Source organism: Solanum pennellii, chromosome 8 (genome assembly GCF_001406875.1).
Source record: "Solanum pennellii chromosome 8, SPENNV200".
Taxonomy (NCBI): domain Eukaryota; kingdom Viridiplantae; phylum Streptophyta; class Magnoliopsida; order Solanales; family Solanaceae; genus Solanum; species Solanum pennellii.
In genome coordinates this window covers 67,895,100-67,909,999 of record NC_028644.1, presented here as the reverse complement: position 1 = coordinate 67,909,999, position 14,900 = coordinate 67,895,100, and the positions used below count along the sequence as shown (strand labels likewise).

The following is a 14,900-nucleotide window of genomic DNA, read 5'->3' as shown; positions in this document are numbered from 1 at the left end:
TATTTATTTACTAAAAGTATTTATTAAAGGAGAAACATCATAAGAAGTAAATCACAACAATATTGAATTATTTGGGAAATTATAATTGATATTGTCGCCAAAGGCGATAATTCTGTTGTTTATGTTAGAAAAATAATATCGGATATTTCTCAACTCCAAGTATAGTCCAACTGGATTTTCTAATTGTTGGTCATGCATAGATTATGTATTGATTATTTCATTGATCGTTTAAATTAGTATTATCAACTCAACTCAGTGTTACAACAACAATATACTCAGTGTAATCCCACAAGTAGAGTGTGTATGCAAAGCTTATTCGTATGTTGAAGGTCATATAAGAAAGACGAAATCAATAAATAGTAATGTACCTGCAGTATGGAGGATATAAGTAATTAACGAATGAGTACTCATTAATTGAAGCTGTTAATTCCATCAAAATTACATGTAACTAATGGAAGTAGATATTTGTTTTTCTTTTTTTCTAATCTATTATGGTAACAACTTGGCTTTTTTTCTTTTTAACTTATGAACTAAACCTCATATGCTTATTCTACAGTAAAAATTACAATGAAATGGGCTGAACATATGAAAATCCAGCCCTGCTTCTTACAAGTCTCTCAGACGATGCAGAATCTAATTCTTGAACTTGAGTTTTTCGGAAGGATATATACTATTGAGTTGACGTCCATTTTGTCCATGCCCATACGAGAAATCTCTGCCACGAATCTTCTTACTTTGAGTTCGTTTACTGTTGGCTTCACTGCCTTCCTCCGGTTTGTTTCTCCTACGACTATTATATGTAAATGGCACAAGAATTATGGTGTGACCAAATAGAGAAGATCAAGCAATAAATTGCGAACAGAACTGCGTGAAATACAAACCTGAAATGCAGCAACAGATACAATACACCAACAAGCGCAGTGCCTCTAGCAACTGTTTTCAGCAATGGTCTCTGTCGACGTTTGTCTTTTAATGCACCAGCATCTGTTTCTTGATTTCCCTCTGAAGCATTTTGTTCCCACAAATGTGGAACTTTATGTTTCCTGTCACCCTATTTAACAAAAGAAACGAAGAAATGTCAATGTGATTGAAAGGTGAATTCTTGAAATTACTAATGAAAAATGAGTCGGAGTTCAAGAAGATTCACAACTAAGAACACTTACATCATCTCCTGGAAGTGTAGGTTTACATGCTTCACTTGCATCACCTGAACCACAGACGGTGCAGGAACAGGGGTGCCCTTTTTCAATACGTTCACAACAATTTGCAGAATTAACGGAATTATTCCGATCCATGTTAACACCATCCAAAGTCATGGATGGTTCACATGTACTACTAACTACTTCAGAAACAAATTTGAGATACTGTGAATCACCATCACATCCTTCATTTCTGCCAACTAAAGAGACATTCTTAAGATTATTTCTACATGCAGCAGTATCAAGACAAACCATATCTTCACTTCTTGCAACCTCGATATCTTCGCTATGTGCGGAAGCAGATACCGGTTCATCTGAAGCGGGATATGTGAGCTCACTGACACTGGCAGAAATTTTAGGTTTTACCACAGAGGGTTCCTTAGTATCATGAAAAACAAGTTCAGTAGTTGCAACATTCCATGCTTCATGACTTGCAGATAAATCGTTTTGCTGCCGATCGGCCTCATTTTCCAGTAAGGAACCAGAGGTTTCTTCTGTTAAACATTCGTCTGCATCAAATTGGTCATCAAAATCCAAAGCATGCACCCGACCTAGTACAGAGCTCATGCTAGTGGTTGATGAAACTTCTGCGTCTTCATTATCCGAATATTTATACTGATGTCCATTCTGAAAAGTCCCTTTACTGGAATTTGGTCTATGGGAATCAATTGCCATAAATAAGTTCAAAATATTATCTTCACCTTCCCGCAAAACAGGCGTACTACCATCAGTTCCACCAATAATTGAATCTGAGAATGATAAGTAGTTGGAAATACAACTACCTTCCATTTCGTAATCATACATAGAATCTCCAACAATTGACTCATCATTTTCCGCATTAAGGTTACTATAATCAAAGTGTATCCTATTATTGGGACTAATATATTTCCCTCCATTTCCTAGAGAAGATCTGTTTTTCTCTCTTCTGTTCTTGCTAACAGCTGAATATTCGCCGATAGAATTGTCTGCATCTGAATCTGTGGCATTACCATCTTCAAGCTGATTCATAGATGAGCAACAAGACTCTTCTCCCACAAATTTGCTCTCTGCCTCATCAGACTCTTCAGATGAAGAATCATAGTTTGCTTCAGACTCTGTGATTTTATTTCTCTATAGCATTCATAAGGATATATTAGCATCTCGCAGATAAGAGTGTAAACATTTTTATCACTAGGAGAAAGAAAATAGTGTAATATTTCCAACTAATGGTGCATTTAACATACCTCCGTAAGTAAAATAGTGTAATATTTCCAACTAATGGTGCATTTAACATACCTCCGTAAGTTTTGATCTTGTTTCTTTATACGAGTAATAACCAGAAGAACTTGAAAGGCTGCATTGTGATGTCTCCAAGCTTCTTCGAATGCCACCCACCATATTTTTTGGCATGACTACCATAGAGGTCACCAAGTCGAAGTCAGGAACCTAAGGCATACAAACAGGTTTATAGCAGAAGTAAAGGAAGTACAAGAGTTCTACCGCAACCCAGAGAACATAATAACCAGCCAGAGAAGCACACGCTATCCAGAAGCAAGTGAACGGTGTTACTTTATAAAAAAAGGAAATGAAAAATGTCCGCAAGAAGATTTTTACCTTCAATTGTTTGGAACGGGCCTTATTTGAGAGTGCCCTTAAGCAAATGCAAACTTTCCGAATGTTCTTTTTCTCAACAACATCAGATGGGGAGAAGAGATCGATACCATTTAATCCTAGTATTTTGCATATCTGCCAAAGCCAGGGATTACAAGGTTTATCCCCTTTTGTCGGTCTCATTGAGGGGTTTTCTCCCCCTCATGGATAGCAGTGTCGTTAACTCGCCATTGAAATAGAGACAAATCAGAAGAACTTACCTTTAAAAATGAGTCAACATTAGAATATGGCATATATCTCCCACTGCATTTCCGCGAACCAAGTGGTTCATACTTCATATGTCTTAGCTCTCCACACTTTGCCAATAGCATATTCCATAACTCTTTGGCAACTTCAAACCTACACAAGTTATCTTTTCCAGATGTTAAAATACAAGGCCATATATTCTGGTAAACTGCAACACTCTTCAGAGTATAAAGTGATCTCATACTCCAGATTAGAACAGATCAGAATGTACATTCAACGAAGGTGCAAGTAATGGACAACATAAGAGAAAGTAGTTTGAAATGGTTGGTCAATCCAACTACTTTAAAAAATAGAGCAAAGAATAGATAAAGGATTCAATCCAACTACTTTGGAAGTAAGTCCTGAATCTTTGCTGCATCATTGCAGCTACGAGGGACCCTAAGTTTCCATACACTAAGAACCATTGATTCTTAGGTGAAGTAATACAGCGGCTGGTAAAACACGGGGCAGGGGATAGTACAGGTGTAACGGTTGATTGAGCTTGCCTGGACTAACACTTCTCTACACCATACAGAATCTCAATTTCAAGGGGCATACAACATGGGGGAAACGGAGCCCTCCCCGTTGGATAAAATGAAGAAATAAATGTTAATGTTCCCTTTGTCGTTTTCCTAATATTGGTAGTTGAAGATTTAAGAAGCAAGAGAATGTCTCAACGCAACAAGGAGAACTTTAGGAACATAAAGGGTTAACTCTGTCATTTGCACTTTTGAGGCAAGGAAAATAACCATTAGTATAGATATAGTAGGATAGGCTTAACAGAATATCAAGTACTCACACACTTCCAAGTGTACATAAATGATTTTAACATCAACCTCGAGAATCAAAAGATTGATTATTATTATCTATTGGTAGCTAAAAATAAAAACTTGCACGAATCTTCAGTTTTGATTCCAAAACAAGAAAACATAACAAAGTAGGAACTGAAGGAATACAAACTACAAAGTCTTCACAATCAATGTGTTAGGTAGTTTAATCCCACTAACTGCAATTAAGCTGACCTTCTTAAACACAACATTAACAAGACAAACTGGATACAAGCAACATCAAATTAAGCCAAAAACGAAAAAGAATGTAACAGTAATGTGCAAGAACTCGAACAATTAGTCACAGCATTAATAGCAATGGGGTAAACAGTGGTATCCAAACCAGCTTGTACCCACCACCTTCCACATCATCAACAGGTTACCAGTTGAAACCATCATTCTTTAATAATGAAATACCAAAACAATTGGAAAAATTCTACCTTACAAACGAATGAAAAATTCTACCTTTACCATAAAAACATCAGCAAAACCCAAGAAAAGACAATGGGAAAAAGGGGAAAAACTTACAAAAGATCCCCATCAGCAAGCAAATCAGAAATATGCAAGTGCCCATCCAATCTCATTTTCAACACTTCCCCAAGCCAAATCCTTGTTTGAGTCTAAAAAAACAACAAAATTAACCACAAATTTCAAAAAAAATCCCAAAAAAAGAAAAAATGGGGAAAGTCAATTCACCTGCAAGAACACATCATCAAGTTCACGAAAGTTAGATTCAGCTGAAGATTTTGAAGAATCACCACTGTAGCCGCCCATTTTTGTTTTTGAATCAGTCAAAAACAATTGAACAAAATCACTACAGTAACATAATTTCAAAGTGAAAGCTTAGGTATTTGACATTAATGGTGAAATTTAATGTGAGGATGGCGTAGCAGACGCGTATTTAAATTTTAGGGCAGATAAATAGTGAGAGTTCTTGTGGACTGTGTTTTACTTTTTTTATATCAGAAGAAAATTCACTCACCTTTTTCCCTAATTTCTTGGTATGTTTGAAAGTAGACAAAATTTAAAATAACATCACAATCTTTATGGGTCCACAAATTTTAAATTTTTTTTTTGTCTTTTAGGTAGGTGCGAGTTGAGTTGTGAATTTATAAATTTTGACGTAATTCATGCGAAGAAGAAATATGATTGTATCTAAACATGATTTACTATTTTTATATAGATGGAGAAAATTGATATTATTCACTGCGACTGAGTGATTGGATTGTATTTGATATAATATACTATTTTTATATGGATAATGTTACCTAGATGTATTTCGATGTTTTGGTTGTTCAATCATGTCATGAACAATATTTTCTCAAAGTAAATTGATTTGTGCTGAAAAATGTATTTTTGTGGTTCATCGTGGTATAAGAAGCTAGATGTTATAAAATTTTAATAATAACAAATAATTGAGCTAAGAAAAAGGTTTTGTACGAGGGGAAGGAAGTTTATGAGCTAATTACTTAGATACATATTAATTTGTATATTATGCATTTTATCAGATTTTGATGTACTCAAAAACGTGTAGTTACGTCCAAATGTATGTATCTTGAATACATGAGATCAAAATTTAAGTATAATTTATTCTAGATATATCCAAGTGGATTTATATGTATTTGAGAGACATAACAAATCTCGCTCGCCTTTCTCGCCACTCCCATTTCGTTCTTCATATCACTGAGATTTAATATACATGAAAACCACACTAGATACATACATATCCACTGTGATTGCATATGTCTAGATACATACCGAATGTTGCTTATCTCCCTCCCCATCTTTGTATTCAATAACAAAAATATATATATACATATATATATGATAGAAAATTCTTAATTAGTAATAAAATATGTAATATATTTTAAAAATATAGATGATAATATTATATATGATTGTGAAATATGTCTAATTACATAGTTATTCGCAAATTCATATCGAAGTAGAGCTAAAATGGATTTGGCCAAGTCTTTTATTCAAGTATAGTTGGGCTAAAATTTATTAGCCCATTTAAAAGTGAAGCTCAATAACACAGCCTCTCTAGGCCCGTTGATGTCAAAATGGGTCGTCCCAGCCCAATCTCTCTTGGCCCAAAAAGATTGGGCATATTTTTAGTAGGGCAACTTTCACATATAGCAAACAAAAAATTCATATTTGTATGCTATAGCAAACTTTGCATAATTGCGCTCCATAGCAAACATAAAACTGTATAATTCGCTATACATATACAAGTGTATAATTCGCTGGCCTAAATTGTATAATTCGCTGGCCTATTTCGCTGCAATTGTATAATTCGCTATCCTATTTCACTGCAATTGTATAATGCACAATTGTATAATTCACTGCCTATTTCGCTGCAATATTAAGTGTATAGCAAGAAGATATATGTTTTTTTCTCGCTTTATACAAAAACAGAAACACAATATATACACTTCTGTTGTATAAAGCTAGAGAAAATTGTATTTCACTGCAATTGTATAATTCGCAATTGTATAATTCGTTGACCTTTTTCTCTGCAATATTTGAAGTAAAATGTTTGTAAATTGTATAATTAAGTGTATAACACGAAGATTTATATTTTTGCATGTGTATATACAATTTTCTCTCGCTTTATACAAAACAGAAACAGAATTATACACTTCTGTGTATAAAGTGAGAGAGGCGAGCGAGAATGGAGAGTGGCGAGCGAGATTTCTGGGAGAGAGACGCTGGCAAATTTTAGCTAACGTTTGCTATGGAGCACAATTAAATCAAACCCTAGCTATTCCATTTATTTTAGGTTATTAGTTTGCTATTATATACAATTTTCCCTATAGCAAAATACTTTGGAACAATGCTCATTTTTTATTTATTTTCTAATATAAAGATCATTTATTTGAAATACTCCTGAGGGGTGGATATTCTATATTTGGTTCGAGATTCTTAAATTTTGGGTTTGATAATTTGGGAATTGATAGTTAAAAGTAGATATTAAATATTAAAATTTTAAATTTCTGCTCAGTAATTCGGTAATCAGTAAACTAAACTTCGATTTGGTGCGGTACTCGGTAATACCGCATTGAAGTTGTAATCGATTGTATTATAAAGTTAATTAAAGAAGAACAAGTAAGAACGCATCAAGAAAAACACATTAATAAAACTAAAAGACATTTAATTGAATTGTTTATTCTTTAACTTTCTCTTTGAATTTATACTAATTAATGGACATGTTGACATGTGACCTTCATTAAGAATAATTCGGTATTTGGGGAAATGTCGAATATCAAGTGGTACTAATGTCTTATATCAAACCCAAATCCAAATACCATAATTTTATAATTTTACCCCCAAATACCAAAGCAAATACCGAAATTACCAAAAAGTTGTGATTTGATTCGGTAATTCGGCTTTCGAAATTTTATGCCCCAGCCCTAATACTCTATACCTTCACTTTTACTTGTCATTTATTTCTAAAAAATTAAACATATCAAGAAAAGACAATTATTATCTTCCATATTTTACTTTTAACTTCAAATTTTCTTCAATTAATTTTCCAAAATCAAATACTAAACATCAATTAACAGGGTCAATGCATAAAATACCTATATCAATAATCATTTTCTCAATAGGTATATCGAGTCACAAGTAAAAATTAACGGAAAGAGTAGTATCAATAGGGTTTGTTAAAAGAAAGTGTGAATTTAATATCTTTTTAAATATAAATTGATAGATATGTTTGCATATTCTTAATTTTTTCTTCTTCGTTTCTCTATCTTAATGTGCTGCAAAAGGCTGTGATTTACTCTAATCCCACATCGAGAAAAAATAAAATTAGCTTAAGGTTTAAATGTGATTAACTGGTTGTAGCTTATCGCTGAGCCATGTAACGTTGGCTTGTAACCAAGTGGGGTATTAAAGTGGTTTGGATGTTTGATAAATGGGTCTGATAATGCGGATGCCGTTGGGCTTCTCTACTCTTGGCAGAATAATGGTGCACGCCACAGCTCTACATAGAGCTGGTAGCATTACAAAACCATTGAATGCTGGGGTTAATGCTCGAGAGGCCCCAAAGTTGCGGGAAATAACTAGTGGTCCAAATGGTTCCTCTAGCCCGCATCTCTTAGAGATGATTCCTCGGTTCTGATCAAGCGTGCCTATTAGGCTCGATCAAACATACAACCACTTTTTATAATTTTACAAAAAGATAGCCCCTCCCCTTATTCAAATTTAACAGAGATTGGGCTTCTAACAATATACTTATTAGACATCCATGATATAGCTCCTTGAACAAAATGGCCTGTGATATCACCAATTTGTGTAAAGGTAACTGAATAAGTTGCTTGTTGGTTCACCTTGGTGAAAACAAGTGCGGTTGGTTCGACAACTATGTGGACTCCTCGAATTTGAGTGATGTTAACGACATAAGTTGAGCTTGCATCACCAACATTTGTAACCGTTCTTGTGTAATTTTGCGACTGTGATCCTAGTATAATAGAGAAAGAAGGATAGTTTAGTTCTGCCTCAAGTATGGCTGATTGTTGTGAACATTTGATAGTTTGTTGCACTATGAGTCCAATTTGTTTATCGGTGTAGCCAAGACCGCATAGATACTGGATGTAGTTATGTGGTTGGATGTCATAGATAAGTCCTGGATCATTTGCTTTTGATGGATTTACATGTCCGGCACCAGTAGCAAAAATATCAGCGGGTAGATTCCTCTGATCAAGGATGGGCTGGCCTTCGAGGTTGAATTGATCAGCTGTAGTCATTATCGCGGATTTAATAGCAGCTGGTGACCAATCAGGGTGTGAACTTTTAACCAGAGCCACAATGCCACTAAGGTGAGGACATGAGATTGAGGTACCCGAGACGATGTTAAATGTCAAATAGGTGTCAATTTTGTTCTCCGCTGAAACGTGTGTTGCTGCAAGGATGTTCACTCCAGGACCGATAATGTCTGGTTTGAGTATGCCTGGACTTGCCAAGCTAGGACCCCTAGAGGAAAAAGACGATACTGATGGTGCACTCTTAAAGCCTATGCTAGTGCCTTTGAACAAGATTCCTGCCAAAGGCGTGGAGGTTGAGTTTACGTAGGCTTTAATCATTTCTCCTGCACTATAACCTACATTCGTCGTAGGAAGGAGATCAACATAAGCTAACGTGCCATCTCCGTCAATCTCTAGATTGGCAAGAACCATGGCAACACCACCTGCATCCCTTACTGTTTTTCCTTTCTCAAGTCTTGTTACACCACCGCCTTTGTCACACACGATGATTTTGCCCTTGACATTAGTGTTATTCAATGATCCTGATTTACATACTGCAGCTTCTTGATTTAACAAGCCAGGGTATACCAAAGGAAATAAGGTATGACAGTCTGTGGGGTGAAAAATCGATTCACCGTCATATTCTTGACCATTTCCTAACACAACGGTTGCCACTATCTTTCTATCATGGGTGCTAGCGCCAACTGTGAGAATCCAAGGGGCCACGTTTGATAGTGTAGCACTAAGTGGACCATCGTTACCAGCAGAAGCACTCATGAAGATACCCTTTTGGATTGCAGCAAAAGCGCCAATGGCCATACCATCATCATAAAACGGAGCAGTATATCCACCAATGGAGAGAGAAAGCACGTCAACACCATCGTCTATCGCAGCATCAATTGCAGCTAATGTGTCAACATCGGAACAACCAGAGTCTGAACACACCTTGTACATAGCAATGTGAGCAAGAGGGGCCATACCGGCTGCTGTGCCATTAGCATTGCCAAACACATTTGCATCATCAACAAAGTTTCCAGCAGCTACGCTTGATGTTAGCGTGCCATGGCCTCCTTCTTCAAACAGTGGATCAGTTGAACCTCTCACAAAATTCCTCGCACCAATAAGCTTCTTATTACACGTTACATCCCCTACGAATTCACATTTCCCTTTCCATTTCTCCGGTGGAGGTGGCATGTTTTTATCACTAAAACATGGATGACCTGGATTAATCCCAGTGTCCAGAACCCCAATAATCACACCTTTACCATAATTCGACTCTTGCCAGAACCCCACATTCTGAAACAACCCCAAAAAGTTTGGAGTATGCGTTATATGTGTTGGGCTTTGTGGAGGCTTGTGAGCCGGCCCGACCCATTACTGAAACCCTAGGTTAACTATTTGGTTTTCCTATAAATATGATCCTTGTATTTGTAATTCAAAATAGTAGCACAAGTGAAATAAAAATCCTCCTGTTACAGTCGTGGAGTAGGGAAACCGAACCACGTTAAATTCTTGTGTGTCCCGTTTGTGTTCCGTTTCTCTTTTCTCTAGATTATTTGTGTGTGTTGTGTGTTTAATTCCCAACAATTGGTATCAGAGCGAGGTTTCAACAACACTGTAACACAAATTGTGAGAAATTGTCACCTAGGGTTCTTGTGTGAAGAACTGTGTGCAGGAAGGAGTGTGCCGCCGCCGTTCGCAAGCTACAGCCGTGCAAGACGCCGTTAAGGGAATTGCCGAAGGTGTGTGCGATTTTTTTTGTGGTGCAATATTTCTGACGAAATTACCAAGATCTGAAATTAGTTGTACCGAGTATCTCATTTAGTCCTTTGAGATGACAGAAGATGGGAAGTTCCGAATTGAGAAGTTCGATGGTACAGATTTCAGTTGGTGGAAGATGCAGATTGAAGATTTGCTGGTTCAGAAAGATTTGGACGTAGTGTTGGGTGACAAGCAAGGAAAATTGTCTGATGCAGAGTGGGCAGTTTTGGATCGGAAAGCTATGTCAGTTATCCGACTCTCGTTGACCAAGAATGTTGCGTTCAACATTCTTAAGGAGAAGACAGCGAAAGGCATCTTGGAAGCCTTGTCTAACATGTACGAGAAGCCATCTGCAGCAAACAAAATTTTTCTGATTAGAGAGTTGGTGAACACAAAGATGAAGGAAGGCAGTTCAGTTACCGAGCACATCAACTCATTGAATTCGATCTTAGCCAGACTTTTGTCAGTTGGCATTAAGTTCGATGATGAAGTTCAAGCTTTACTACTGTTATCATCATTGCCTGACAGTTGGTCCGGAACGGTTACAGCAGTTGCCAGTTCAGTGGGACCTAATGGATTCACCTTTGAGAAGATTCGTGATCTCGTTCTTGGCGAGGATGTCAGAAGAAGGAGTTCTGGAGAATCATCAGGTGATATGCTAAACGTCGTCAGAGGCAGAGGAAATAACAGAGGTAGTGGGAGCAGGAACCGAAGAAGGAGTCAGTCAAAGGCTCGGGATGGCTCAGGTGTAACATGTTGGAACTGCAAGGAGGTGGGGCATTTCAGGAATCAATGCCAGAAAGACAAACAAGTCAACATTGCAGAAGACAGCGTCAACGAGGATTTGTTTATCTGTTGCGCGGAGAGCAATGTGGATTCCTGGGTCATGGATTCTGGTGCTTCTTTTCACGCTACCCACAGCAGTGAAGCATTGCAGAATCTGGTTATTGGAGACTTTGGAAAGGTAAGGCTTGCAGACGATAGAGCTCTTGATGTTACGGGCATGGGTGACATGGTGCTGAAGACGCCAGTCGGTTTCTGGACCTTGAAGGATGTCAGAGTTGTTCCAAGCTTGACGAAAAGTTTGATTTCTGTTAGGCAGTTGGATGAACAGGGACATCATGTGAAGTTCGGAAATGGGCAGTGGAAGGTCGTGAGGGGCAATCTTGTCATGGCTCGTGGAACAAAAAGAGGATCGTTGTATATTGTCGGATTACCGTCTGAGGGAGTGACCGTCCCAGTTCAGAAGAAAAACAAAGTCCGGTTCACAGAATCTCGTGGGCAGAAGAAGGTTGTCTTTGCAAGAAAGAAACCCAGAGCCACAGGTCAGATTCAGGATGAACGAGCAAGGAAAGGTTCAGGAAGACCAGTCAGAGGCGTTTGTGGCAGTGGGAGCACCGGCCGTGCTTCAGCCAAGGCTCCTAGAAGACAGTGGGTCAAGAGAACCAGTATTCCAGCTGTTGATACGTCTCCAGAAAATTTCTTGCTGAGTATGGAGAGTGTTTGTTCTCAGGGAGTTCTAGGATCCGGCAGTTCGTGTCTCAAGTGGGAGCCGGTAGGGACCGAGGACGAGTCAAGGGCAGTTTCAGCCGTGACTGATGTGTTGAAGCTTCGGGGAGCTTCAACGGGCCTTTCAGTTGACTGATGAGAAGGCCGCTGTAGCAGGAGAGAGTTGAAAAAGATTACTAGAGATACAAGTGTTCTAAGTGGATGGCAGTTGAAATTCTTCAAGCCTCCAAGTGGGAGATTGTTGGGCTTTGTGGAGGCTTGTGAGCCGGCCCGACCCATTACTGAAACCCTAGGTTAACTATTTGGTTTTCCTATAAATATGATCCTTGTATTTGTAATTCAAAATAGTAGCACAAGTGAAATAAAAATCCTCCTGTTACAGTCGTGGAGTAGGGAAACCGAACCACGTTAAATTCTTGTGTGTCCCGTTTGTGTTCCGTTTCTCTTTTCTCTAGATTATTTGTGTGTGTTGTGTGTTTAATTCCCAACAATATGCAAAGCTAAAATCTTCTCAACCCTCGCGTACACAAAACCATCTTTCATTTCCATTTCTTTTACCTCCTCAGCTGACAATCTGGCTGCAAAACCTGATACCACATGGTGATATGAGTGAATAATTCGCGTTGGCTCCTCTGAACCAACAATCTCTACCGGTAAAAAAGAGTTATAATAACTTTCCAAATCAGCTGAATTAGCGACAACTTGTACATCAGGCTTATTTACATGAACAATATAAGTTTGCAAACTGCTCTGAGGTTGAGCAACTACGAAATGAAAAATCAACCAAAAAGCAAACGAGATGATCAAAATGCAAGTCATCATTAGTCTTTCTATCATCATATACAACCCCTAGTGAAGAAACAGGTTCTTTATACTACGAGTTGACGGAAGAATAATACGATAAACCAAGCAAAGAAAACGAAAAACAGAGCTTTCTAATACAACCGGCTTACAAACAAAGTCATTGTTATTTTATTTTAGAATAAAGAAAAACATAACAAGAAGACACCAAGTAAACCAGAATGCTGGATTGTATAAAGAGACGAAAACTGTATTATTTATTTCATTGGCTGATCAAATTAGTAGTTCATCCTTCTAACTTAATCAACATTCACAATGTAGTCAGAGTTTTGGTTAGCGGAGAATCTGTGGGACACAAACTTGATACGTTATCACTTGTGTATATTTCGAGTAAACTGGTTGAAGTTATTTCTCTCTATATTTTGTACTATCATACGTCAATTGGCCAAACCACGTTAAATCGTTGTGTCTTTTGATACATTTCTCATTTGTCTTCATGGTCCTTTTGAGATTTGATTTGCTAGCTTTCGCATTACACAAAATTATTTTTGGGTCCCAACAGTTCAACCCTAATATTTGGAAGCATAGCTGAAATCCTACCAAAAAATTCAAATATCAAATTTTAATACTACTAAAAATCCAAAATTAACTCTTGGGCGGCCAGACAAGGGGGTTAAGTAAACGTCTAGGTCAATTATGCCACGGAGCAATGTATTAATTGAAATTTGTTTACTAGTATGTTGTCAATTTTTTACTTATCATTATGCATACTTTTAAAATTATTTTTCTGAAAATACAATAGGCAATTAAATTTGCAATATTTTTTACTTCAGGGAAGTCTCAATTTTTTTCTTTTTAATTTTTCTACTACTACTAGAATATTTTGATAGTTTGTATAACAATTAATTTAATTGATAAAAATTCTAAAACTATAATCAATAAGCTATAATTGATAACAACTTATATGGGATATAAACATTTGTAGTGTTATATAACATATGATAATTTATATTATACCTATTCGTGTGTTGACAAGAAATATTATATTGACAACTGAAAAAAAATTAATTATAATGTATTTGAAAAATTATATATATATATATATATATATATATAAATCAAATAAACATAATATCTCGTTTTTTAAAATTTTGTTGAATTGGATTTCTGAGGCTGGTGGCCAAGGGTGACCACCACTTAGTTTAATAGTTAATTGAGAAGCAATATTGAACTCAATGATAAGCTGGAAAAAACAAAATATTATTAATTAATAAAATAGATGTTGTTAAGTAAAGTTATAAAAGAAAAATTTGAAACCGAGTAAATTTGGCTTATTCAAATATTAATTAACTCAATCAGAATCAATCAGAGTCAAATTCATAAATAAGTTGCGGATCATTGATATTGACGAATTAATTGAATCCATAAATAAGTTGGGAATTATTAGGAAAAATTATTTTATAGTGTTTTGTTGTTGAAAAACACTTTTTATTAAAATGTGAATATAACTTCTTCAGAATTTTATGTCATATCCCATACCACTTCAAACATAATTATAAATCTCTAATGCTAAAAAATTTCTTTTGACACTATTTCAATTTGGTAGACTAGAAACATAAGTCCAGTCATCCAATCTTGTATTATATATTCATTTCACTCAAAGAATCAAAAGTCTAGTCACCAAATCTTGTAATGTTATATTTCACTCAAAGAACCACTTTTTAACACAATTGAATCCAAAACATTGTAAATGACATGATGAACAGCACGCGCAATGTAATTTTAATTTGCTACTTGAAAGAATCTAGATATAATTATGTAGGCTCGACATAATCATGATAAAGTTTGAGTAATTTCATGAATGAATACTCGAAAGTCAACTTTTGATTCTGAATTGGTGTCCATATCCACAGGAGTTCCAAAGTGCTAACCATAAATCTAGAAGTCAACTTAACTTTTGCAACATGGCCAACTAAAATATTCATTTTGAATTATTGCCTATAGATTTCTCCTTTTCAGTTTAAAGATATTTTACTTTGCTTACTAATTTATTAGCCTTATCTTGACTCAGCATAGTTCTCCTGATCAAAAATCGTTGAAAATATGAGTTGTTAAACATTTACTGGGAAAAATTGGTATAGTATTTCATTTTTTTGTACTGTTGGGTTGACAAGAGAGAA

At 36.3% G+C, this 14,900-nt stretch overlaps 2 protein-coding genes across 3 annotated transcripts; both read right to left on the bottom strand.

Moving 5' to 3' along the window:
- Positions 1–385: 385 nt before the first annotated feature.
- LOC107028998 lies at positions 386–4,874 on the bottom strand. 2 transcript variants are annotated; one of them, XM_015230270.2, is made up of 8 exons: positions 4,598–4,874; positions 4,430–4,521; positions 3,050–3,188; positions 2,793–2,924; positions 2,475–2,624; positions 1,164–2,309; positions 882–1,051; positions 386–790 (listed from the first exon to the last, which is right to left on the bottom strand). In XM_015230270.2, the coding sequence occupies exons 1-8, from the start codon at positions 4,673–4,675 to the stop codon at positions 634–636; spliced, it is 2,064 nt and encodes a 687-aa protein (XP_015085756.1). In that variant the 5' UTR covers positions 4,676–4,874; the 3' UTR covers positions 386–633. The 2 variants fall into 2 exon arrangements, with proteins under 2 accessions (XP_015085756.1, XP_015085757.1); XM_015230271.2 differs by lacking the exon at positions 4,598–4,874 and having other exon boundaries at positions 3,050–3,201.
- A 3,162-nt stretch (positions 4,875–8,036) lies between these two features.
- On the bottom strand, positions 8,037–12,738 carry LOC114078465 (subtilisin-like protease SBT1.2). The gene is made up of 2 exons (XM_027919378.1): positions 12,414–12,738; positions 8,037–9,983 (listed from the first exon to the last, which is right to left on the bottom strand). Exons 1-2 carry the CDS (start codon positions 12,736–12,738, stop codon positions 8,101–8,103), a joined length of 2,208 nt encoding a protein of 735 aa, XP_027775179.1. The 3' UTR covers positions 8,037–8,100.
- Positions 12,739–14,900: the final 2,162 nt, after the last annotated feature.